General features: G+C 35.6%; 3 protein-coding genes across 7 annotated transcripts in view; 2 read left to right on the top strand and 1 right to left on the bottom strand.

The window, feature by feature from the left end:
• LOC123866734 (synapsin) overlaps positions 1 to 6,387 on the top strand; it is a 99,431-nt gene extending 93,044 nt beyond the window's left edge. Inside the window, exons 12-14 of the mRNA XM_045908414.1 lie at positions 190 to 357; positions 873 to 1,092; positions 1,954 to 6,387. Of these exons, the coding sequence (XP_045764370.1) occupies positions 190 to 357; positions 873 to 1,092; positions 1,954 to 2,159 (594 nt within the window). The 3' untranslated portion in view covers positions 2,160 to 6,387. The remainder of the gene's footprint in view (positions 1 to 189; positions 358 to 872; positions 1,093 to 1,953) is intronic.
• Positions 1 to 24,258, top strand: part of LOC123867226 — a 27,908-nt gene continuing 3,650 nt past the window's right edge. The window contains exons 1-14 of one of the 4 annotated variants that reach the window (XM_045909184.1): positions 1 to 12; positions 11,704 to 11,967; positions 12,503 to 12,600; positions 12,991 to 13,079; positions 13,537 to 13,689; positions 17,372 to 17,508; positions 20,064 to 20,189; positions 20,955 to 21,046; positions 21,513 to 21,606; positions 21,686 to 21,842; positions 22,446 to 22,617; positions 23,229 to 23,445; positions 23,696 to 23,788; positions 23,870 to 24,017. In XM_045909184.1, the coding sequence (XP_045765140.1) occupies positions 11,779 to 11,967; positions 12,503 to 12,600; positions 12,991 to 13,079; positions 13,537 to 13,689; positions 17,372 to 17,508; positions 20,064 to 20,189; positions 20,955 to 21,046; positions 21,513 to 21,606; positions 21,686 to 21,842; positions 22,446 to 22,617; positions 23,229 to 23,445; positions 23,696 to 23,788; positions 23,870 to 24,017 (1,765 nt within the window). In that variant the 5' untranslated portion in view covers positions 1 to 12; positions 11,704 to 11,778. Of the gene's footprint in view, positions 13 to 11,677; positions 11,968 to 12,502; positions 12,601 to 12,990; positions 13,080 to 13,536; positions 13,690 to 14,795; positions 15,460 to 17,371; positions 17,509 to 20,063; positions 20,190 to 20,954; positions 21,047 to 21,512; positions 21,607 to 21,685; positions 21,843 to 22,445; positions 22,618 to 23,228; positions 23,446 to 23,695; positions 23,789 to 23,869; positions 24,018 to 24,258 lie in introns of those variants that run through there. The other 3 variants (XM_045909183.1, XM_045909185.1, XM_045909186.1) reach the window with 3 other exon arrangements.
• On the bottom strand, positions 6,793 to 10,368 carry LOC123867254 (UPF0691 protein C9orf116). 2 transcript variants are annotated; one of them, XM_045909233.1, is made up of 3 exons: positions 10,110 to 10,368; positions 9,029 to 9,115; positions 6,793 to 7,169 (listed from the first exon to the last, which is right to left on the bottom strand). In XM_045909233.1, the coding sequence occupies exons 1-3, from the start codon at positions 10,267 to 10,269 to the stop codon at positions 7,045 to 7,047; spliced, it is 372 nt and encodes a 123-aa protein (XP_045765189.1). In that variant the 5' UTR covers positions 10,270 to 10,368; the 3' UTR covers positions 6,793 to 7,044. The 2 variants fall into 2 exon arrangements, with proteins under 2 accessions (XP_045765189.1, XP_045765190.1); XM_045909234.1 differs by lacking the exon at positions 6,793 to 7,169 and adding an exon at positions 8,122 to 8,437.

The following is a 24,258-nucleotide window of genomic DNA, read 5'->3' on the forward strand; positions in this document are numbered from 1 at the left end:
TACAAGCTAAGTGTTAAATACTCTAACTGAACTGAGATCTGGTTTACAATACGCAGTCATGCACCTCGTGTTCTAACTTGGACTAACTTCTTGTTTTGCGTGCACTCACGCGCTGTCTCAACTAAGCCACACCATCCTTAAAATCCTAGATCGATTTAACCATAAACAACCTGGTGGTAATTCTTTTAGGTGAGCGAGATATTCGGAGGCCTAGAAGTATGTGCGCTTGAACTGGTGGTGGGCAAGGATGGTCGAGAGCACATCATAGAGCTCAACGACTCCGCCACGTCGTTCATGGGTGACACGCAAGAGGAGGATCGACGCCATCTTGCGGAACTTGTCTTCCAACGTATGCAGGTGGGTAATATTTACTTACTTTTAAGGGAAGCTGCTATTCCATGATATACAAGGAACCTAAAACTTAATTTTCTGAAATCCGCCAAAACAGACAAATCTGTATGGTACAACGTGCAGCATGTGATATCCCATTCCTAAAGAAGCATAAAACACTGCAAGCAATATGCACTACCAACATACAACACCTCACAATCCTCTAGATTCTAGAAAAGCTTTGAAGATTCAACGTTGAATGTGTTCTAGAATAAAGAACACACTCAAAGTAGGTACGTCTAACTCCGACATCGAAGCATCGTTAGGAGACTAAGACTCCACTCACCCAGATGTAGACAACAGTTCAGTTGTTGGATACTTAATAACGAACTTTTGGATTTCAGTTTACCTCATAAACCATTGAGATGATAAGAATTTAGAGATGGAATTTCTGCTAAGTTGTCAATGATTCCTATTTAAGTTCTAAATCCCTTCAATGAAAGAGGAAAAGTAAAATATAGGGGTTGTTTGTTTAATTTCAGTCCGTTTGCCGGCCTGGGTTAACTAAGACTACTTCCCGGAGCTCAGTAGCGGGTAGCGGCGCGGCGTCGCCCGAAGAACGCTCAATTGCTTCAGGACCTCCCAGTGTACCACCACCCGTGCCGCTCGCCACGGCTGCCAGCATCGACCGACCACTGCCGCCCATCCCGGCCGAACCCTCGCAACCACCGCCACCACCGTTAGCTCGCCGTGACTCGCAAGGTAAAATGAGACCGAGGTTTTTTTTTCTTTCATTAAATATTTCATGTTTTCTTTTTAAATTTCTTCTTTTACGATCTTCTTTAGACCACTTTACGTAACTTTTCTATTTATTTAATTGTTCAATTCACCAATTTTATTATAATGCTATGCTAATTTTTGGTTCGTCTATTTATTTTTGTTGGATAACTGGGTAAGACGCGAGTATAGAAATGTGGAAGAGATGCTCGAGACAAGTTTGAACGAAAAAGCGTTGCGGACTTGGATGGTCCAAGTAAAAAATACCTTGATTCGCTAATCACATGGCAGAGAACAAAAGAAGGCTAGAAAACATCATGATTTACGCGTGGCTTCACCTACCGAGTTTTCTCCTTCATCGTATAAACTTGTTAAAATTGAGTTGGCACCGGTTGCCAATGCACTTCCGATATTTCAAACGTACTTGAATCGTATCCGACCATCGATGTATCCAATATCTTTGTTCTTCCTCGTTAAATGCTTTATTTCATACCGAAGGCAGCAGTTGGAGTACCTATTCATCAAAAATTTGCTGTTTGCTAAATAGCGTCATAAAACTGTAGCTTGGTACGAGAAGTGCATAAGTCGGTCTTTGTTTATCTGCACAACCGACGTTGTTAAAAATAGTATTTTTGTCATATTAGATATTTTAATTTTGTTATTAACGAATTTCAGAGTTTTATACAAACATTGCAACAAATCAAATAATCTATCTACGGGTCTGATATGACCTGGGTTTGGTTTTTAATAATTCAAAATTCTCAAAAACCGACTTAGTAATTGCTTATTGTACCAAAACACAGAAATAAGAACTTGTGTCTATCTAACACCTTGGTTTGTTAACAGCATCTCAATCATCGACCGTGTCTTCGGCATCAGCTGCGCCCAGCACGGCGAGCACCTCGGCGCTCGCCACCGCGCCCTCCGCCGCCAGCACCGCTCGCAGTGGCTTCGCGCGGCAGGGCTCGCTCAGCGCTACTCTCACAGAAGATGCAGAGGACACCATGAAGAACCTCCGCAAAACCTTCGCGGGAATCTTTGGGGACATGTAACACGATCCCAATATCGAAAACCAACCTTAAAAGGGGTTTATTCGTATAGCGCTTCAAACAAACGTATAGTTTAGCTCTCATATTTTGAACGCTAACCAATTAAACTCAATAAAAATTGTAGATTCGTTCTAGATGCCTGTGGTCTTCCAGATTTCCGTTAAAATATTCAGATTACGCGGTTTCAAAAATTTACATGTAAATGTAAAAGTAGTTATTTTTACGGATATCTGAAAACTATACAGACTTAGATTTTAGTTTTAGTACGTGTCTACAAAATTACGTCGAGTTTAACTAGTCAATATTCAAATGAGAACCAACCTACGTTTGTATGGAGCAGGTGACGGAGAGACCACCATTAACACCTTTGAGGACCACATCTTTACGATGTTTGTTGTGAACAGTCGATAGGAATCTAGTACTGAGTCAGATAAAGTAGTTTTTCAATTTGTTAACAACTGAAGCCCTACCTATTATTATCATCGCACAGATAAATATTCAAAAAATGTTGAATGAATATTGACTGTGAACTGGCAAGTTTATATTATTTCGTACTCCACCGTGTCAAAGTCCACGTATCACGACAGGAACTTGGAACATTTGAAAAAGCATGCATACAAGCAAGGCTTTACCTACACTGGGAGGAGTAGGTATAAAATCACCATACTGAAGAAGGAAACAGTTTTTTCTACAAAGTTGTCAAATTGAGATAATATATTTGCCAGTTCACACTTGATATAGCAGTCGAATCAACCTAAATAATAAAATCAACAGTGAAGAAATCATAAACAGGACAAGATCCATGAGTTTTGAGAACAAAAGAAGCTGTTGGTCTTCTGATAAGACTCCATTCGAAATAACAATGCGTAATGTAGGAAATTGATGTGAGCCTGGTCTTATCTGACTTACAGCCGTGTCCCACTAGGCTGGGCTTATCTTCGGTTGTCGTGACAGCATACTTACAGAAGGTAACTTGAAGGTACCTTTGTATTCGATATCTTATACAATAGGTAACATTGAACATCGTATCTATCTATACGAAATTGTTTTAGCAACATCAAAGTTGTTACAAAATATCTTGGTTGTGTTTGGCTATAAATATATAAAACTATTCAACGTATGAAAATGAAAGTGTTTATCGGGTGTACCATAAGGCATAAAAAATTCAAAAATAAATCTTAACGAAAACATCGAATAATTGAAAGCAAAATCACTATTGGCATAAGGCACTGAACTGCAATGCCCAAAATCAAGAGTCTAATGGAGAGGTAACTTCGTTTTAAAATATCAGGTTTGACTCTACCAAACATAGCTACGAAATTTAAAATCCAGGGCGGTACAAACTTCAAGTAAGTAGAATTTCTGATTCCCATCACATCAAAATGTACTTTATCGCTAGAGATATTCGGGTAGATCGTCATTAGTTTATCATTTATTTGTTTTTACAATTTCACGACCACAAATTAACGAAAATCAGTTTCGACGTTATATAGCGTAGAATTACAAAAAAAAAAAAAACAGAATGTGTATGCATAGTCTTAATGTAATATAACGATAGATTTTTTACAATAAGTTTAATAAAGTACGAATCAACTGAGCTACATTGTGATCGAATCCGTTCGAAGCGCGGCGCATATTAGCGTCTCGTCTAACACTAGAAGTATAGAAATCTTCCACTGTAGCAATCTTTTATCTTTTTGGGTAGTTCTTATTTTCTACTACATTTTATTTCATATTGCAAGTTTTCTGTCTTGCATCATTTAAGCTGCTATGGCCTTTGATTCCTCTAATGGTAGAAAGTACTACAAATCGGCAGCTTCACGGAAATTTAAATCTTAATTATTTGTTAGAATACAGACTTTATTACTTTAATAACAAAACTTAATTCTGAATTGAGATAATTGTTTAAAAATTTAAAGTTTTAGGTAAATAAATAAGTATATTTCAATGTATTTTTTAGAAAAATCATTATGTTCAAGCTATCAAAAATTCTTTATTCTATCAATATTATGAAATCAAAATGTTTATCTTGTTACTCCCTTTTACTCTTAACTTTTAAACTGCGATAAAAGTTAACCGAAGCCTAAATCTGCCTTTATTACTCTATATGTATGTATAGATTCAAAAATATTGAAACTTCATTCTTCAAATGTTGAAACCCGATTCTGAGTTACCTTGTACGCTGACTCTCTAGCTAAAATCCTGAACATTAGGTCATAAATTAGAAATATTTATGGAGGAGGGATTATCACTTCATTCTTGCCAGCTTCGTGATGCTTAATCGCAAGTAAAAGGAAAATTTCTATATGAGGAAAAACTTTAAAAAATTTAGATTCCTGGTGTGGTTGTTGGAAACGGGGTGCAAGCCGTTGAAGCAATGCTATTTAAGACAATATTGTTGAATGCAAAAAATATTCCACATTTTATATATCTTATTACTAGTTGTATCTCGTAGTTATAAGATTAGTATTGTTGTATTTGTGTGTTTCTCACGCAATGTCTTTATACCTATCATGCTTAGTCATTTTCGTAACGTTGATGCATTGTTTGATCAATGACTGTAACCGTAAAGATTATTTAGATATCGTTTAGTATTTTAGTTTTGAAGTCGTATTTATTTTTAGTTTTTAAGAAAAATCTTAACTTTACGAACTTACAAAGTTCTTTCGGAGTAGAAAATTGACTGTGTAAATTCATATCAAGATCAGATCTCCGTACTTAACCAAATTCTTGCATGGCGCCTTTTCTTCTTACCTATTCTAAACCTCAAAAATAAACTTCGTACTTAGTACTAACCATATTATGATCATTATAAACATAGGTACATAATTATATAAATATAACTTTGCATTTAATTTTATTTAAATAACTTGCATTGTGCAGGTGGAATTTTTATTGTCATATTGATGCGTATGCCTTATTGTTTTCATCACACGTTACTGTTTAACTACAACGAAAATTATATGAAATATATACGATGCTGAGTACCAATAAAGTAAACACCCATGAAAGAGTTACTCAATAGTTAACTCAAGATTTTTTTATTACTTATAAGCCATGTCAGCAAGCTAATCTAAATAGTCATCTTATAGGTAGATGTCTTGTACTACTGAGGCCTTGGCATTGTAATTACATCCTAAACTAAATATTCTTAGATTATATTTATACATGCACATTGTAGCTAATTTTTGACACGGTACCTTTAGCTAATATTAATAAGTGTCTACGAAATGCGCAATTAGATGACTAATAACATAATAAATATACCTATAATCTAAAACGCGGTACCTTAACATGATTGTAATGTCGTTGAATTTTGTAAGGAGTCGATAATATTAATTTTATATTAGACTGTTCTGCGTTTATTAATAATAAGGTAAATAATATAAACACTAAATATAAAGCTGTTGTTGTTGTTGCTAAACAAGTTATACATTGTGTACCTACTCATATGGAAAATGATCAAGATTTGTTGCGATTTTAAATATACCTCTATGATTGTGAAGTATATCTGAATAATAATTATCGCAACGATCTTGAGTTAGATTAAAGAGACATGGATTGCCACAATTTGGTTTTAGCCGTGTATTAACTAATTATAATATAATATGTTTTTATATGTTATGAGAAAAAATAAGCTAGATGAATATATTATGAAACAACTGTATTGGATTGAGGTGGCTTAACTATTATCACCGATCTATTTAAAACAGTTGACATGATCATCCTAAAGAAGATCATAAAAGTCTTAAAATTGGAAATATTAATGAAATATTGTGTTAGATTTATTGCTCATGTTTGGTCGTATGTACATTGCAACTCTGTGAAATTGGGCAAGAAACATACTGCCTCAGAAATGATGAAAATTGACGTGGAACTAGCTCGTAACTGTGGTTTAAACTTCAGTTTTTAAAACACGGCCTTGTTTAGTTTTCATTAGTTACATTTTTTTTTCTTGAGAAATTCTTGAGAAAAATTATTACGTGATTTAGAGATCTCTAAATCGCATATTAATAATAATAACACAATACGTTCTAAAGAAAAAAATTGTAATGAATGAAAACTGTGTTTTACGAAATACAGCAATAAAAATTTAGTCTGATAACAAAGTCTAACAAAAACACGTGGCATCCATGTCTATACGAAAGTAATAATGTAATGGAATTTGAATGCATGTTAATCTACTAATAAATATATATTAAATAAATACCTCTTTTGGTAAGTCAGTAATTATGAGTGTTTTAATTTTTTTACTTCCCCATTCACTCTTCAGAGAAAACTTGAATCAGATTACTAATGAGGGAAACCAAATGTGTAATTTTCTTCGTGGAAATTTTTGGTATTATGCATCCGACTGAATAGTGATTACAATTTTCAACGTTATTTACGAACACTTACACTGCACTAAGAGTTAGCCAACACCTTAGCCCTAATTTCGCACGCATATACTTGTACTTGGGAATGCATTTGTTCTATTTGAACGCTTTTTTAACGGACGTTAGAAAAGCTCTCGTGGGAATTAGCCCGCTACGCTAACATCAATTCACTATCCATATTATTCACTAAGGATACATGTTGAAAAAAATAAAATGTAGGTTTATATGTTAAAATATATAAATAATAATTAAAGGAAAACTGAAATTAAAATTTTATTTATTAATTAAAACGTTAAAAAATTTAAATGACTATAATAGAAAAATCATGGTTACGTAAGGCCTCATTTATGTGAGAGAAAATTTAGAACAAATGTATTCCCAAGTATCTGTTCACACGATAATGATTTTTTACGTGTGAACAGATGAACGGAAATACATTTACTCTATTTGGAGGCTTTTTTAAAGAACGTTAAAAAAGCTCTCGTGTAAAGGAGGCCTTAGACGGTGTAAGGTCAACGATAACCGACGGGGTCCATGCCGGTGTTGAGGCTGTAGTTGCGGTACATCCCGGCGGCGGCGAGCTGGTTCGTGAACTTTTGCCCCGCGGGGAAGAACACTGATGATACCGAATAGTAACCTGAACAAATTTTTGGATGTTACCACGTCATAATCTATTATGCTAATCTATTAAAGCTTGATAATATTATACACTAAATGGAAGGTAATTTTTTAATTCATATAGACTAGCGTTTGCCTGCAATCAGGTGGCAAGTGATGATGCAGCCTAAGGTGGAGCGCGCTTGTCTAGAAGATGCCTATTCTCTTAACTTGAATGAAAGGGGTACCTTTTCATTTCACTATCCCAATCATTAACCCTTTCATTATCATGAAGGAAAGAATTCCTGAAGGAATTTTCATTTTCAGTAAAAATAGCACATCTATTTACCTAATCATTTAAAATTTAAAGTGGTTAAGCTATAAGGTAGATAATTAAAAGGTTATCGATTCCACTAATTTATTCCGCTAAAATGTTCTGTATGTAAGGCTCTTTGCGGTACAGAAGTAAAAGGAAGGCAATTTCCAGGCTCTTGCCAGCGAGTCTAGGCAAAAGACTCCTTACTTATTTGGTATACTAATTAATATATAGATGTCAGCAAATAGCGAACTGAAGGGCGGGTATTCGGCCTACAAGAATACCTTCAGCAGGGGTTTTTAGCCGGTAAAAGGCCGTCTCTACAACTGGGTAGGTAGAGCCGGGTGGGCTGGGTGTGGGTGAGGATTTCCCCCGCTGTATAAAAAAAAACCACGAACAAATACCACATAATTATTGCCTATCTAATATTTTTATGTATATATAATAGCAAACTACGAAATAAAACATAAAATTGCAAAGAAAATCATTTAATTGAAATCCTTTAACAGCTCTTAAATATATTCTCTAACCTGAACAAGAAAATTAATATAACTACCTATTTAAAACATTTAAGTTAATTAGTTTTGTTTACGCACAAAATCTTGATAAGATCTATAATTGATAACACCATCAATTATTATTATCAGTTCACAATCGGCAGGTCCATAACCAGAGTTTATGATCGAAGTTCCAATAATTCCATACAGAAGAACGATTAACAATCATTTAACAATATACGAAAGTATTAGACAAATAAAACTATTTAAAATTAAAACTCTATTATCTTAACAGAAACAAAAGTGCGCATAAAAAAAATACGAGTACCTATCTTAATAAAAATCATGCTTATTTCTAGATGAAAAAACCTTATGATTGCGGGACGGGGTCCAAGGCGGTATTGAGCGAATAGTTGCGGTACATCCCAGCGCTCGCCAGGTAATTCGAGAAATGCTGGTTCTTGGGAAAAAACGCTGTCGGGACCGAGTGATAGCCTATAAAACATTTGTACAGATACTAGTTAATTTGAAACATATTCAGTCATTCAATGAACCTTCTATAAGGAACTATAATAATTGTTTTGAACTTTATAATTTATTTCATTCGAATTTTTTACCGTGCAAATGTAGGACACTGGTTCTTAGATCGTATTCGTATGTTCATCTACTATTATAACATGTATTTACAAACGTCGTTTTTCAAAAATTGGTAATCAATGGAGTTATTTCATCGAAGTAAGAAATAACAGTGTTTTTTTTTTTGCATTTTCAAATTAATTGTACTCACATACTTACTTAATGCTTTTGAACAATTAAAATTTCGTAATTTAATTCACAATTTTAATATTTAGTTTTAAATCTATCAGCACTGCGAGCACTATTTAAGTACATTAGCATGTCGATGACGCGATTTTAAAGTTTTACCTATCCTAAAATCGGCCAACGCGAAAGAAGTTTTCACTTCAACAAATATACGCTTTCGTGGGTTTATTATAATTAGGTTATTCTGTTTTAAAGCTGAAGGAACAAACATCATACCCGATTATAATGCTAAAAAGAAGCAAGAAGACTTAAAATATGGGTTACCTGGTGGATACCACCCATACTCGCTTGCCGAGGTTCTGTAAAATGGATGCTGCTTGTTGGTCTGACATCCATACCCGTTAAACCAATCTGCAAAAATATTTTCATATCATTTATATTTATCATCATCATCATCATTATGATCAAGTACATCACCAGCCTACTACTGAGCACGGGTCTCCTCTCAGAATGAAAAGGAATTAGGCCCTAGTGCACCACGCTGACCCAGTGCGAATTGGCACACTTCACACACCTTTGAGAACATTTCCATAATATTCTGTCTTGGCATGTTTTCCTTCACCGTTAGTGGTTAAAGCAAGTGCTCAGAAGTGATTTAATTTCTCAAAACGCACATATAACTCCAAAAAGTTAAAGGTACGTGTCCGGCATCGAACCTTCGATCTCTTGACTAGCAGGATAAAATATTAGCCACTAAGCTATTACCGTTTATTTATACCTATAGCAGCTGTATATTTGGTAATACCTTTTATATCCCACAGATATCTAGGTATTAAAATATTATTTTTTACCTACACTTTGTCTGTTTTTTTTACTGGCACTCTTTACCAAGTAGTTTGAATTAAAACGATCATTGCTCTCCAATTTCAAGTCAATTGGTACCTACGTGCCACCCGCATATTATTACATACCCTTATAAATGTGGGCACTAAACCAGGATCAATGACACCATCTCCATGGTAAATTACGTTGTTGAATCCTTTATCTATATCTATCCTACATCTATAGTCTGCAATGGCGTACCTAACTATCTTGAAACAGTGATAATAATAAAATTCCTCACGACCTAATTTCGGCCGTAGCGGCCAAGTTCCGTAGAGATTTGCTAACTGCGCAGGAGATTATTATGGTGCACTTAGTGTGTGCACAAACACAGGTGCACTCTCTATTCTCTGATTCTCATATCCCAATATACGGAAATCCGACACGATCGGAGAGAGACCAGGTGCAGGATCGATGAGAATCGTTTCTCAAATACTATCAACGTTGGTGAGAAGTAAAATCTTATACTGAGGGCACAGGGTACATGTTGCGTGCACGAGTAGCTATATTATACTGTACTTACGAGGATGCTCAAATCTCTTCGGCAGATTACAAGTAGTAAGAAAATCAGAGGTCTTAGGTTCGGGTTTCTTGATTTCCTGTTGAAAGCTTGCCCGATCGACACACGTTGCAGAACAAAAGCCAGGTTGCTGCTCTTGACTTGGCTGTTTATTCTCACTCATGATTAGAAATCAAAAAAAACTATAAAGCAAAAAATACGAGCTCAAAAACGTTCTATTCCTGATAATAAGTTGAGTTGATAAATAATTGTTGCCATGGTAACAAACATACATATCGGAAGTGGAAGAATCCAAATAGTTCCGACCATCGGACTTCCAAATAATATTTTACCTGTAGGCCTCATTCGCACGAGAGCTTTTTTAACGTCCGTTAAAAAAGCCTTCAAAAAGAACAAATGCATTCCCAAATATCTGTTCACACGTTAACGCTTTTTTAACGCGCATTTTGTATTTTCAGCGCAACGCATTTTTAACGCTCGTGCGAATTAAAATTCGAAAGGAGATTTAACTAATAGAGTTTGTTTTAGGATTCGCGCAGACTGAGCGACATACTCGTAGTATATAGGTATGTCCGAATCTTTAGGTAATAATATATACCACTTCCCACGGATAATTAAATAATGTCCTTATGCATTCCTTACATTATCCAATCCAAATTCTTATTATTGAATAATGGCAGTATCCTAGGATGATATATTTAGTGATACGTGAGAACAGAGCTCCAACATATGGTAGTACAAGGTAGCTATAAGTAGATATTCTTGTACCTACCAACTTAGGCATAGTTAAATTAAAATAGATAAATAAACAGCGCACTAGAACTACTGAAAATTACGAACTATATCTAAAGAACAACTTGCACTGCGTCGATGTAAGCAAATGTAATAACTAATATTATTCACCGATTATACATATATTTTAATAGAGTTCTGTATAACTCCTTATAATAATAATATTTTATTTATTTTAGAAGAAATTTTCACAGAGTTTACAAAGCAGGTGTATTCATAATTTTGATGAGTTTTTCCGCATACCTGTTATAGGTTTCGTCGACAATATGTAGAACATGTAACACAATGATTGAATCTAGTTATAATACTTAAATCTAGGTATAACAAATTCTACTACTACTTACTACTAAACTTATAAACTAACAACATTAGGCTAAATATAAGTTATCAATAAGAATTATAAATATATGTAGGTAGATAAAAAAAAGTTGAATCGCCTGATTAATGAGTAGTTAACAAGCAGAGGAATAAATCAACAGCAAACTTTATTAAACTACAGTAAAATTAAAATAAGAGTTTCAAACACTTGCTAAGTACGATAATGATGCTGGAGTTGACTAATATAGCTTAATAAAGTTGATTTGTAATTTTATTTTCCTCTTTTTCACTAGAATCGAATCTGGCTCTCTGTGTGCGTTTCGATTTAGCTCATTTGGTATACATTCAAACGAATATATTAAGCCTTATCGGCGATATCAGGACGAGCAAATGAGTGGGTGACTCTGACTATCGGGCGTCCCCGCTGCCTCTATCGAGCAGTACTCTACAGCATTCCCTGATACCAACTTGTTTAGCAAATAAGTAGAAAAAATAATAAAATAGTGTCTACTTCCGTTTACTTGCCAAGTTGAGGTGACAGTTTCGTTATCAAATCGTTATCATGAAAACAATAATAATAGATCAACCTATTAATTTGCAAGTAGTGAAATTCGAACTAGATTTTTCGTCACTTTATGCCCCAAAACAGAACCCGGAGAAAAAATGTAAAAAAATTAAAATACCAAAAGTAAACTCTAAACAAAAACAAAGAAATATCCCTCCGCCGCCGCCAATCAAAAATCAACACCAGGTAATTTTGAACTCTACATATAGTATTATGTTGTGACTTGCTATATGATATTACTCGATGGATATTACAGATAAAGTATAAGACCTCATTTACACGAGAGCTTTTACGTCCGTTAAAAAAGAACAAAAAATATACTCCTAAGTATATTAAGTATGTTCATTGTTCATACATAAACGCTTTCTTACATGTGAACAGATATTAGGAATATTCTTGAAAGTACAGGACCTACTCATGAATACAAAGCTAATGAGTCCAAATTCGACTATCCTGCAATCTGTCATCAAAGAGTTCTTGATGTCCATCTCCTACCTCCATCATCAGCGATGCAGGACGCTCAATGGTGCCATAATCATTTATTGTCATCCAAACCACACGTGTCGGCATTTTAACTTACCTAATCGGAACAAGTTGCCACTTTCAAATTTCAACGGAATGTCCACATACTAAACATAAGTCAAACTACTAAAAAATGTTAGAAAAAATAGAATATGAAGAAGAATAATTAGTTTATTTTCTTTATTTCCTGTACTAACAGAAACGAGATGTAAAGGATTTAATAGAAGAGTTATTGAACGATATCTATGCGGATCAACACGACTGGAGTTGTAGCAGCGCCATTGGATTCAGCCAGGGGTAAGTAAATAAAGATAAATGTTGCTAGTTCTGTTGTACAATATTTCTAAATAATTGACATAGGTAATTAAAATCAAGTGCTGTCATTTTTTGCAAGGAGCATTATGAAATGGATATATATGATTTGAAAGGAAAAAATATACTTACCTACATTTAGACTAGTCAAAGTCATTCCATATCCTGTGAGAATTTCGAAAAACCCGGCCTTATTTTTTGTCTAAAATATACCTAAAGGGAATCCTGTGCAAAATATCAGCTTTCTAGGTCCAATAGTTTGGGCTGAGCGTTTATGAGTGTGTGAGTCAGGACTTTTCTTTTTACCCAACTGCGCAGCGCAAAGGAGTATTATTTTGTTCCATTAGATTAATAATAATAAATTATTTTATACAGATCTACCACAGCCGCATCGATCACATCATCGCAATCAAACTGTGGAGACCAAACTAGTGCTATCGAACGCAGTTATTTGGAATCGTTAGGTAATAACTAATACCTAACTAATAAGTATTACTTACTTAACTGAAAACTTTTTCAGAATTACGTGTAACAGTAGCTTTGTTTCATGCATCATGTGCCTACTGGAGATCACGATTATCAATTATATTTAAGGTCTAAATATCGTACTGAAACTTTACAAAGTCTTTTAAATACATCAGAAAGAACAACAAAATTGGTTAAATAGAACCTAAAATACCACGCAAAAAAACTGAAAGAATATACGAGTACCTACCGACTGTGAAAATCAACGGAACTTCATACCTAATACTTTATATTATTATAAGAAATTACACATTTATTTTATTTTATTCCAATCAAGTTAGCCCTTGACTGAATCTCACTTGGTGGTCAAGTAATGCAGTCTAAGATGGAAGCGAGCTAACTTTGAATAGGTACATAAACACTAATTTACATAGGTATATTTGTATCTACTTATAGGTATTCATGAACTACGAGAGCAAGCCGAGGAATGGAAAAGCAGTTTACAAATAGCGGGCGAAAGCTTAGCGCGATGTTTACGTATGCGAGATCGACTCTACCGACAACAAAAGAAGCTTTGCGCCGCTTTTACTGTTCTCCTGCGTCACATTAGTACGTACATAGAGCCTTTTAAACATGCGATGTTATACAGCAGGGGTCTCCAAACTTTGAAGCCTTAGGGCCATAATGATTTTGTCAGTATGTTCCAACGGCCAAAACAGTTTAAATTTTTCTGCCCTTAACTAAGTACCTATATTATTTTCTAGCTAGACTAGTCGCAAAGTGCGCGACCTAAACAAATATACGCGTTTTTTGCATTTCAATTACTTAACGTTATTTATTAGTTATTAATGCTTAAACTTAGATACAAGTTTTCTGCGTCATCATTTCTGTGGTTAAGTTTTACCTTGCAAGTAAATAAATTTGAGTAGGTAATTATCATTATGTGTTTTTTTCTTCAACTTATCACAGCAATAGTAACAACAATAAGAAATTGGCTGTCGCGGGCCAGATTGATGACACTAGTATTAAGCTCTCACGGGCCGGATTGATGGTACCACTGGCGGGCCGGATTTAGCCCGCGGGCCGTGGTTTGTAGACCCCTGTTATAGAGCAATATATCAGACAGCTACAGGTTATAATATAACCTATAATATATTATATTCAAGATTTGGTTTATATTTCGTCATGTAAGTTCTTCTGCGGCTTTAGCGGCACCAAAGTTTGATAGCCTCATTGTGGGAATGAGTGTAATCTTTTATAACAAAATTCTGCATTTTCAGACTTGTCTGTCTGCTTTATGTTGTGACTGACACAAGTTCAAAAATGTTATAAAAGTATGCTCCTGAAAAAACACATTGATACACACAATATGATACATGACATTTTACATTGATGATGATGACATTTTACAATATGTACCTATAAAAGCTAGACTAGCACCTCGCTTCAGCAATGCGCGGGATTGCATTTACTTACTTACTTTTATACATAGCATACTAAATATATCGAATCTTTGAAAAGAGCAACCACCGAATCTTGCCGTTTCTTCTTGGTAGGGAAAGCCATTCTGAACCCGTGGTAGATGTATTTAGTTTTTCAAAAATACTTGTGAAAGTTTCAAAAGCTTGTGTTAATGCCCAAACGGACTATATTGTTAGGCCATCAAAATATATATTTTAAGGTAGGTACATATCTCTTTTCTATTTCAGTACAATGAAGATTTCTAAGAGTCTAACTCCTAAGACTTTATGAATAGAGGAGCAAGACGCAACGTTTTCATTCAGTGTCTCGAAATAACCCTACGCACATTAAAGTGTGTAGACACAGAGTGCTTTTTACAGTGCCATGTCGGTGACTGACGTACACAACTGTGAAATCAATAGACAACACACACACAGATAACGGTCGTGTGTCCATTTGCGCATGCCCTAGGCAGACAGCTACCACGACACTTTGCATCGGCATTTTAACCAATTTCGTGATCGCGCATTTTTTCCGCGCATCGATTTAAAGTTAAAGCCATTCCAGTGAGGTAGTAGAGGGTGAGCAGCCCCAACGCTCCCCCACTTGATCAGTAAACATTGCGTCAGCTGCTTGACCGACAGCCCCGTAATAAATGTTTTGAAAATATGGCACGTTTTAACTTCCCTTATACATCAGCTTTACTTTGTGCATTTGACCGGAATCATCGAAATTTTTACATATTTAAAAAAAAAATGACGTGTTAGCACAATGTTGTTATTCAATCGTTAAGTAACTGAGTGTAAGTGTAGTTGTAAGGATATGCATTCGGTGTCAAATGTACGCGTCGCACAGGACAGATGAGTGCTATTCTGAACTCCCTCAGGAACTTGGCAAGTTCTGCAAGGACAGCCTCAGGTACTGCATTGTGAAACACATTTTTAAACAACATAATGTAATATAGGATAGAGGATAGACCATTTAATATAGATTACGATGCAGTTATGTTATGCTAGTATTCTCTATTGATTTATTCAGCTTCTAATATCGTAAATTCAATTAACAACCGGGTAGATAACCTTAGAGAACTTATAGAAGGTAAAGTTCTTTCATAGGAGGAAGTAGAGTTTTAAGAAAGTGGAAATTCCTACCTAATATGTATAGTTTAATATTATGATAATGGTAGAACAGTTGAAGAATAACTTCTAAATGCCGCTGCAATAAATAAACTAGAAGAAGAAAATAATAAAGAAGCTTTGTTAATTTTTATTGTTTATTATATGATTTTTATATTGTAAATTAATTATTATGAAAGTAAAGATTTAATATTGCAAAAGTACTATTCTAAAAAGAACGCGAGAAAACTAAATTCGAAGGATTAAGAATTGATTGACAAAAAACAGATTTGCGAATATTTTTAAATACTTAGTAGTATGATGACTTTAATACTTAATATTATCTACTAATCTCGCAGTATTTTTGCCATTTTTATGCGAACGACCGAATCGATCTCTTATCCCAATTGGCGCCTGAAAGAGGTTTCTTTTGCGGGGGATATAGTACTTGTAATGATTAAGATAATATTTACTCACTTAATATTTGGATTCTCATTTATATAAATAATTTTTTCTTTGTTTTTTGCTAGAGATATAAATTTTATTATTCTCATTTAGAGAGCTGGGTCATTAATGCGACCATTTGGCACTCGTAGGTTTACTCGGACTAAATTATTGTAAAATACCTACCTAAAACTATATCTAAAATACTATTTACGAATTATTTCTATGACTTATGTTATTACGTACCAAGATATTATGAAATTCATATTTAAAAATTATATCTTATGAAGTACCTAGGTAAAGTATTATGAATTTACTTGCTGCTGGAAAGAAGAAGCAGTCAATTATTATCAGGGCATCAGAGTGAGAAACCTATTCACAATTCGCGTCTTCCGAATTCGGCTCCTCATGAGAGTTACCTCATTTCTAATACGCACTGCTAGAATATTTTGGAATATCCTACCGGCTTCCGTTTCCCCCGCCAGCTAGGTATAATATCGGTACTTTTTCTAAACAAGAGTGATTAGGCACCAGAGAGAGGTGCTCCATTTTAAGCAGCTGCATCCTTACCTAATGTTTGGTGTGATTGCAGTCAAGCGTAAGCCTATAATGTTTAGTTTTAAAAAACTTCTTCAGAAGCTCTAAGCTTTTCGCTTTAACCGATAATAAACGACGTGTTAAAATTTCCGAAGGTGGTAATCTCGCGAAAATGTTTTAAAATTGGTCTTGTCTTATTCGTTACCTACGTTCTTGCTAGAATTATGTAGGTCGTCACTTCAGTTTGGTTGAACGCTTGACTACTCTTCTCTACTTCTCTCTGATAGTTGCCTTCCTCGGGAACTCATGTATCTAAAAGAATTTCTACCGCTATCCAATCTTATGGGTGATATGCCGCAGCCCGCATGTTATAGTGTCCTCAATATTCGACTCTTTTTGAACTACAGAACGTTCAGGGAAATTATGATTAAGTAGGTACACTCCGAATATTTTGATTGCTTTTCCTCGTCTGCCTGAATTATGGTATACTAGCTGATGCCCGCGCCTGTGTTCAATATAGGTTCCTTAAAATCCCGTGGGAACTCTTAAATTTTCCGGGATAAAAAGTAGCCTAAATGTTAATCTAGGATTTAATCAATTTCCGGATAAATTTCAGCCAAATCCGTCTAGAAGCTTTTGCGTGAAGGAGTAACAAACATACCCACATACCTTCACACAAACATACAAACTTTTGCCTTTATAACATTAGTGTGAAGTGTGATTTATTATGGTAGCTGGCGACACAAGCGCTCGCTTCGGCGTGACGCCGGGCGCGGAAGGGCCAGGAGAAGGTGGCTTCACGGAGTGGCTGCACGCTATGCGTCTAGTGGCCCGCCTTCCAGCTGGAGTACCACAACATTTTCGTAGGAAGGTACGTCGAACTCTACACTTATACATAAAAAAGATATACTGACTGCCTGACATAATCAACGTATAAGCAGGACCTACCTACTCGTATTTTTTTTACTTTTCCTAGTGTTAGCTAAATAAGCAGGTACAGGTACAGTTATTTTATCCACTTTACACTTATCCCTTTTGGTACTTTTATCATCTATTAATTTCGTTAAAATGAAGAATTTGCGTCAATACGTATTGAACGTATTACGCAAAACGAAATTATCTAATTTTTATTGAGCCTCGCTTTCGATATAAACTTTGGAAAAGCTCTTAGCTGAAATGAAAGAGCTTTTCCCGATAGTAATCAAAGTTTGTTTGCCGTTATTTACCTCCTTATCTAAAATGTGAACAAAGGGCTAAATTTAGAAAGCTATAACTGTTTGTAAAGAAAATATATTATTGTTGAAAGTTTTATCGGATTTTTGTTTTTCAAAGACTGCGTCATTGTGAAACTGAATATTCAGAGATAATTTGCTTTTAATAAAAAAAAACGTTGGTAGTATTTTAATTAATTTGTACTCTTATTGGATCAGGGGGCACGGCAGTGCCCCCGCCAAGACGAGCCAAACGGCGGCCGGGGCGCTACGTACCTTTTTCTCGAAGTGTTTCGCCGTATTTTCGACTCGTCATAACTTCGGTCTGGATGACGCTAGAAAGCTGAAATTTGCAGTATAAGGTGTCCTCAGCAAATTTATCAAATATACCAAGTATCAAATATCTAGCTTTTATGGTTACAGATTTATTGATACCTAAAATACGCCGATTTCGTCCCTCACTGATGATCATCAAAACCTCTACTCAAAACCTCTAAGGTACTTCCCGAAGTCCTAGAAGACTGAAATTTGGTATGTAGACTAGAAATTGACAACAAACTACAGGAAAATTAAGAAATTGGAAATGCCCCCCCTCTACGCCTCTTATGGGTGAAGCAAATCTGTAAATTCTGTCGCTAGAATGCTGATATTTTCAGGATAAGATGTCCTTGGCAGATTTATTAAACGCATTGAGTATCAATTGTCTAGCTTTTATAGTTTCAGATTTATTGACAGTCAAAACTTCTAGTCTGTAATTCTAGGGTACTTCCCGAAGTCCTAGAAGACTGAAATTTGGTGTGTACACTAGAAATTGCATACAAACTACAGGAAAATTAAGAAATTCAAAATTTTCCCCCTCCACTCCCACGTATGGGGGAAGCAAATTATTTGTAAAGTCTATCGCTAGAATGCTGATATTTTCAGGATAATATGTCCTTGACAGACTTATCAAACGTACCAAGTATCAATTCTCTACCTGTTATGGTTTCAGATTTATTGCCATTCAAAACCCCTCTAGTCAAAAGTTCTAAAGTACTTCCCTAAGTCCTAGAAGACTGAAATTTGGTATGTAGGCTAGGGATTTCATTCAAACAACAGGAAAATAAACTTTTCCCAGTCTGTACATTTAAAAAATGTGTTTCCTGAAGTCCTAAAAGACTGAAATTTGATATATCTGCTTTAAAATTGAGTTGCAAGATTCCACCCAAACAAACATAGTTACATACATTGCAAGTGTAATAAAAGCTTTTAAAAAAAGAGGTAACGATAGAGAGCGGGCCATGAAAATGATGTAGGTACCTACAAAAAATAGATCCAAAAAAAAAAATCTAGGGCACCTGCCAAAAAGAAATGAAATCCCACCAAAAACATTTCATGTAAAATGTTGCCAAGACTCACAAGTTCATAATGCTTTCACTGTTAAAAAGTTATGAGATCTCTAGTAGAGCCAAGCCCCTAGCTGAGCTTAGAATTGCGCTGCCCATGGGACCTATCCCAAGTCCAAAGTATATAGCTCTTAAATGCTCTTGAGTATATCACATTTATAACAATAAAGAACAAATAACTCTACTTACAAGCTCTGATTTTACAAACCCTAAATCTTGGTTAAAAAAGTACGGCTTGGCCGTTTAATGTTCGTGAAACTATTACATGTCATAACATATTATAATATTAAGGTCATAAGGAATAGTTTGTTCGACAATTACTAATTTATATTATTCTTCATGATTGTCGCACAAGGTATTCCGGGCTTAAATGTCATATCAGATAAAAGTACCACGAACATTAAACGGCCAAGCCGTCCTTTTTTAACCAAGATTTAGGGTTTGTAAAATCAGAGCTTGTAAGTAGAGTTATTTGTTCTTTATTGTTATAAATGTGATATACTCAAGAGCATTTAAGAGCTATATACTTTGGACTTGGGATAGGTCCCATGGGCAGCGCAATTCTAAGCTCAGCTAGGGGCTTGGCTCTACTAGAGATCTCATAACTTTTTAACAGTGAAAGCATTATGAACTTGTGAGTCTTGGCAACATTTTACATGAAATGTTTTTGGTGGGATAAATTATACTTGAGTTCATTATCTTCCTACTCTAATTTTCCTTAGCTGACTTAAAAAATAAACAAATCGCGGAAGCTTTCTCGGGGAAACGTGTAGGCTTTCTAATGACATGGATTCGTTCTCCTATTAATTGGGGTCTCGATGACATTTCAGCTATGGCAGACGTTAGCAGAACGGCACTTGACCGCCCGGGGCATCGACTGGCCGGTCGCCGAGCGGGCCTGCTTCCGAGGCACCGCCCTGCCCGATGATACTGAACTTAGTGCGCAGATCCTTAAGGTATATTTTACTTTGAACCTTTTAGAAGTTGTGAATATTTCACATTTGTATTGTTACGAGTGTGCTCTTCAAGGGTTGTGGAGGTCAGATGGCAATCGCTCTTGTAAAAACTGACGTATCAGCTGTCTTATCTTCGTTACGTTTGTTAGTTATTATAGTAAGTAATTAGCATTGTCTTCCCCGCATTTATTATACTGCAATTTTATTATACTAACTTCTTAACTAACCTACACAACGCAACGATAACTGCATGGTACAATAAGTATAAGGTGGTAGGCTACAGAAAGAAAATAATGCAGCTCCAACTTCTCAAACTATTTAATAGAATTCGAGGCACATTGATCCAAAATAAACTTACGTGAGGCTGAGAACAAAAGGTAGATAAAATTATCTATTTATTAAATGTAAGTACCGAATTTTTCTCTATTAGCACAAAGCAGTGTGAAAATTCCTACAAGTCCAAAAATGAACGTCCGTTAGTTGAGATGACGACTACCTAATTAAACTTACGTCTCCCATACCTAATGGTAGCAAAATAATAAATAAATAAAATTAAAATAAATAAAAAACCGAAAATACTAAAAAAGTATTATAATAATATGAGTAAGGGCGATTAAGATTATTATTGGAATTTTGACTAAAAAGCAAATTATAGCAAAAAGCAGTCACAGTTTAATATTTATATTATTAGGAAGCTTTTAGGCACTGAGAGATTCGGCCATACCTACCTACCTTCAAGGCATTTCAAAATAAATATTATTGCAGGATCTGCATAGAACGGGATGTTCTCTCTTCTGTGGTGCAGAAGGTCGTGAGAATCAAGCGATGCTGCGTAGAGTATTGTTAGCTTATGCAAGGTAAAGCTTTAAACTTTAATACACAATATTTTGTACTAGCTATGTTCTACAGCGTAGTAAGTATATAAATGAAATTTTCACAGGTAGCAAATTCACTGAAAAATAATTCTGGCAATTTTCCTCTGCTATTTGTTGTCTTAATTTGTGATCTGTTCAGGTTTCAGTTTATAAAAGATGAAAGTTTATGAAAGATGCCTCCAACCATTGAATTAAAATATGTCCAAACAAAACAAAACTCATATTTCACAAGCTGTCAACAAGTATTTATAAGTTCATGCTATCAACATAACAAATTAGCCATCGAGAGCGCGGTATAAAGAGATCGCTGCCTCCTACCTGTGCTCCTACTTTGTCCTGTCCGAATCCGATAAGAATGTTTCTCTCCGAATTTTTAGGGTTCCGTAGTTCTTGAATAATTACGTCATATATATTATATTAATATGTTATAGTTTTTATGTTATTTCAGATGGAATAAGGACGTCGGTTATTGCCAAGGTTTTAATATGTTAGCAGCTATAATTTTAGAGGTTATGGAAAAATCTGAATCTGATTCGTTAAAGGTAATTTAGATGTACCTACTCGTCTTTGGTTCTTAGCTTTTCTATAATAATAATATGCGCTGTAATTATTGTCTTTCAGGTAATGATATATTTAGTAGAAGCAGTGTTGCCGGAGGGCTACTTTGCTGATGATCTGCGAGGTCTATCGGCGGACATGGCTGCTTTTAGAGATCTATTAAGATTAAGACTACCCCGCCTAGCTCAACACATGGATCATTTGCAAAGGATATCAGACGGTAGGAACCTATATCACATACCATACTAAATGATGCCTGTGACTCAGTGGATTTCGGTTTTTTAAAATCCCATGGGAACTTTAGGTATGTCCGTCCCCGGGATGCAAGCTAACTCTGTAACTTTCGTCAAAAACGGTTACGGATGGGCAGTAGAAACATAGCTGACAGACAGACACACTTTCGCATTTATAATATTACATTTTACATTGGATATTTCTTCTGCTAACTCAAGAAGTACCTAAGTCACAAGTCGCACCTTACAGCAACGCGTGCAATGCGCAGATGTTTTTTCCGCAAACTAACAATGTAATAGGGATACAAGTGAAAAATTCATGTCGTTTATGCGATTTCGAACAAGTGATAGCCTAGACTCAAGGCACATTAGTTTTATTATTAGAGACTGCAGTCTTTAAATACCCATCCAAGACCAGGGACAAATATAATGGAAGTCGAACAAATATAATGGAAGTCGAGTGCCAATGAAGCGCCTGAAGGAAAATTCCATGAGCATTTTCCGCTTGCGCTAGATTTGTCCCTGGTTTATGCGAGTGTACTAGTATGACTTCTAGTACTCCGCTCTTCATTATCGCCTGAATTTTTCAGGTGGTGGCGTAGAGCCTCCTTTACCAGATGTGTTTACAATGCAATGGTTCCTAACACTTTACGCAACCTGGCTACCACGGGAGTCACTACTGAGGATCTGGGATCTGATTCTGCTCGATGGCAATGAGATCCTGCTACTTACCGCCCTCGCTATTTGGGACATGCTTCAAGAGTGTGTATATTGTTAATAGTATTTCGAGATTTGATTCAATTATTTTATTTACAAAAAAAATCTTGGTAATATAGCTAGCCATTTGTCTGCGATCTGACATGATGATAAAATATGATGAAGCAGTCTAAGATAGAGCCGAGCTAACCTGGCAAAGGTATGGCAGTTTTATAAACTCATATCGTTTCACGGTTTCTACGTAGCGTCGGCTTTGCTTGTAGGGGGTAACTTCCAAACTCGAAAACTCTCTACATACCATTATACCTTAGCCAAAAAGCAAGTCTTCAGTGATTTTTTTAAATTACTTTCATTCCTACAGTATCAAATCAGGTTTGAACTAAATACAATTCTAATTAAACACAAAATGGATGATTTCTTCGAGCTTTAAAACAGGTGTGAAATACAGTGTTGTTGTAGTATAATTTCTTACACAGAGTAAGAAATTATACTACAACTCTGTATTTCCTATTACTCCGCTCTACATTATCGCCTGAATTTTTCAGGTGGTGGCGTAGAGCCTCCTTTGCCAGATGTGTTTACAATGCAATGGTTCCTAACACTGTAAAACAGGTAGGAAATACAGAGTTGTAGTATAATATTTTACTCTGTTCTAGTCGTATTCTATCAGCGCGATCAGCGGATGAGTTCTACAGCTGTATGGGCGGTGGTGTCGGTGCTGTATGGGAAGCCGGCGAGGCTCTAGTAGCAAGGGTGGTAGCCTTCAACTCGGCGCCTGAACTGCCGCGGCTGAGGAGCCTGCATAGATACAGGGTAGCCCCACCAGCACCGCCGAACGCCCCGCCTGTATATCATCCTCCCTTACAATCTGCGGTAGGTGTTGCTGAATTAATACACATCATAACGTAGAAGTATTTTTACCAACAGGCAGACAAACCTGGTTAGGCAACAGTCAAATCAAATCTGAACAGACAGACAGTTCCCTTCCTAACAATACTGAGAAGTATGACCAATCAATGAAGTTAGACATTCAATAGATTAAGACCAGTTTACATCCATGAGGATTACCTCCTCTTTTTAAGCTTTGTATTATAGTCTCGTACAATCTATATTATTTTCATAGATGCAGTCGGTGACAAAGCGGGGGTTACGTCTTTTTTATTCTGAAGATGAAGGCGACTCGAGTGATGATGGAAACAAAATGGCCTTGGCTACGGTAAAATCATATTATATAAATCTAGTTTCGTTTATAACTTTAAAAGTATTTGTATTTATATAAACTATTTCCACGTTTTAGGTGCTGCCTAGACGTGAAGACCGTGTGGGTGCTGGTGATAGGTTGTCGTTGGATATAGGAGCGCTAAAAAGGCAATATGCTAGGCTTCGCGAAAGGCAACGTCAAGCACACGTAATTTTAGCGGCCGCATGTGCTCGTCATGCTGCAGGTACTATGGAGTATGGACTTAAAACTATTGTGATATTGACACGTTGAATAAAATGAACGGCTATTCCAGACAAAAAACATGTTTCACAAAGCTATCATAATGATACCATCAAGTTAAAGCAAAGACTACAACTTGCATCAAAAAAAATTGGAATGGTCAATATAGTGCGCACTGTAATACCTTAAGATCGTTGTATTAAAAAGTTATAAGATACTAGCTGATGCCCGCGACTTGAATTTAG

This window comes from Maniola jurtina, chromosome 7, assembly GCF_905333055.1.
Source record: "Maniola jurtina chromosome 7, ilManJurt1.1, whole genome shotgun sequence".
Lineage (NCBI taxonomy): Eukaryota > Metazoa > Arthropoda > Insecta > Lepidoptera > Nymphalidae > Maniola > Maniola jurtina.

Coding starts and splice junctions, on each gene's coding strand:
- LOC123867254 (XM_045909233.1), bottom strand. CDS start 10,269: ATGAGTGAGAATAAACAGCCAAGTCAAGAGCAGCAACCTGGCTTTTGT. Junction 9,116..10,109: donor GAAGAGATTTGAGCATCCTC/GTAAGTACAGTA, acceptor ATATTTTTGCAG/ATTGGTTTAACGGGTATGGA. Junction 7,170..9,028: donor GTATGGGTGGTATCCACCAG/GTAACCCATATT, acceptor AAATTTGTTCAG/GTTACTATTCGGTATCATCA.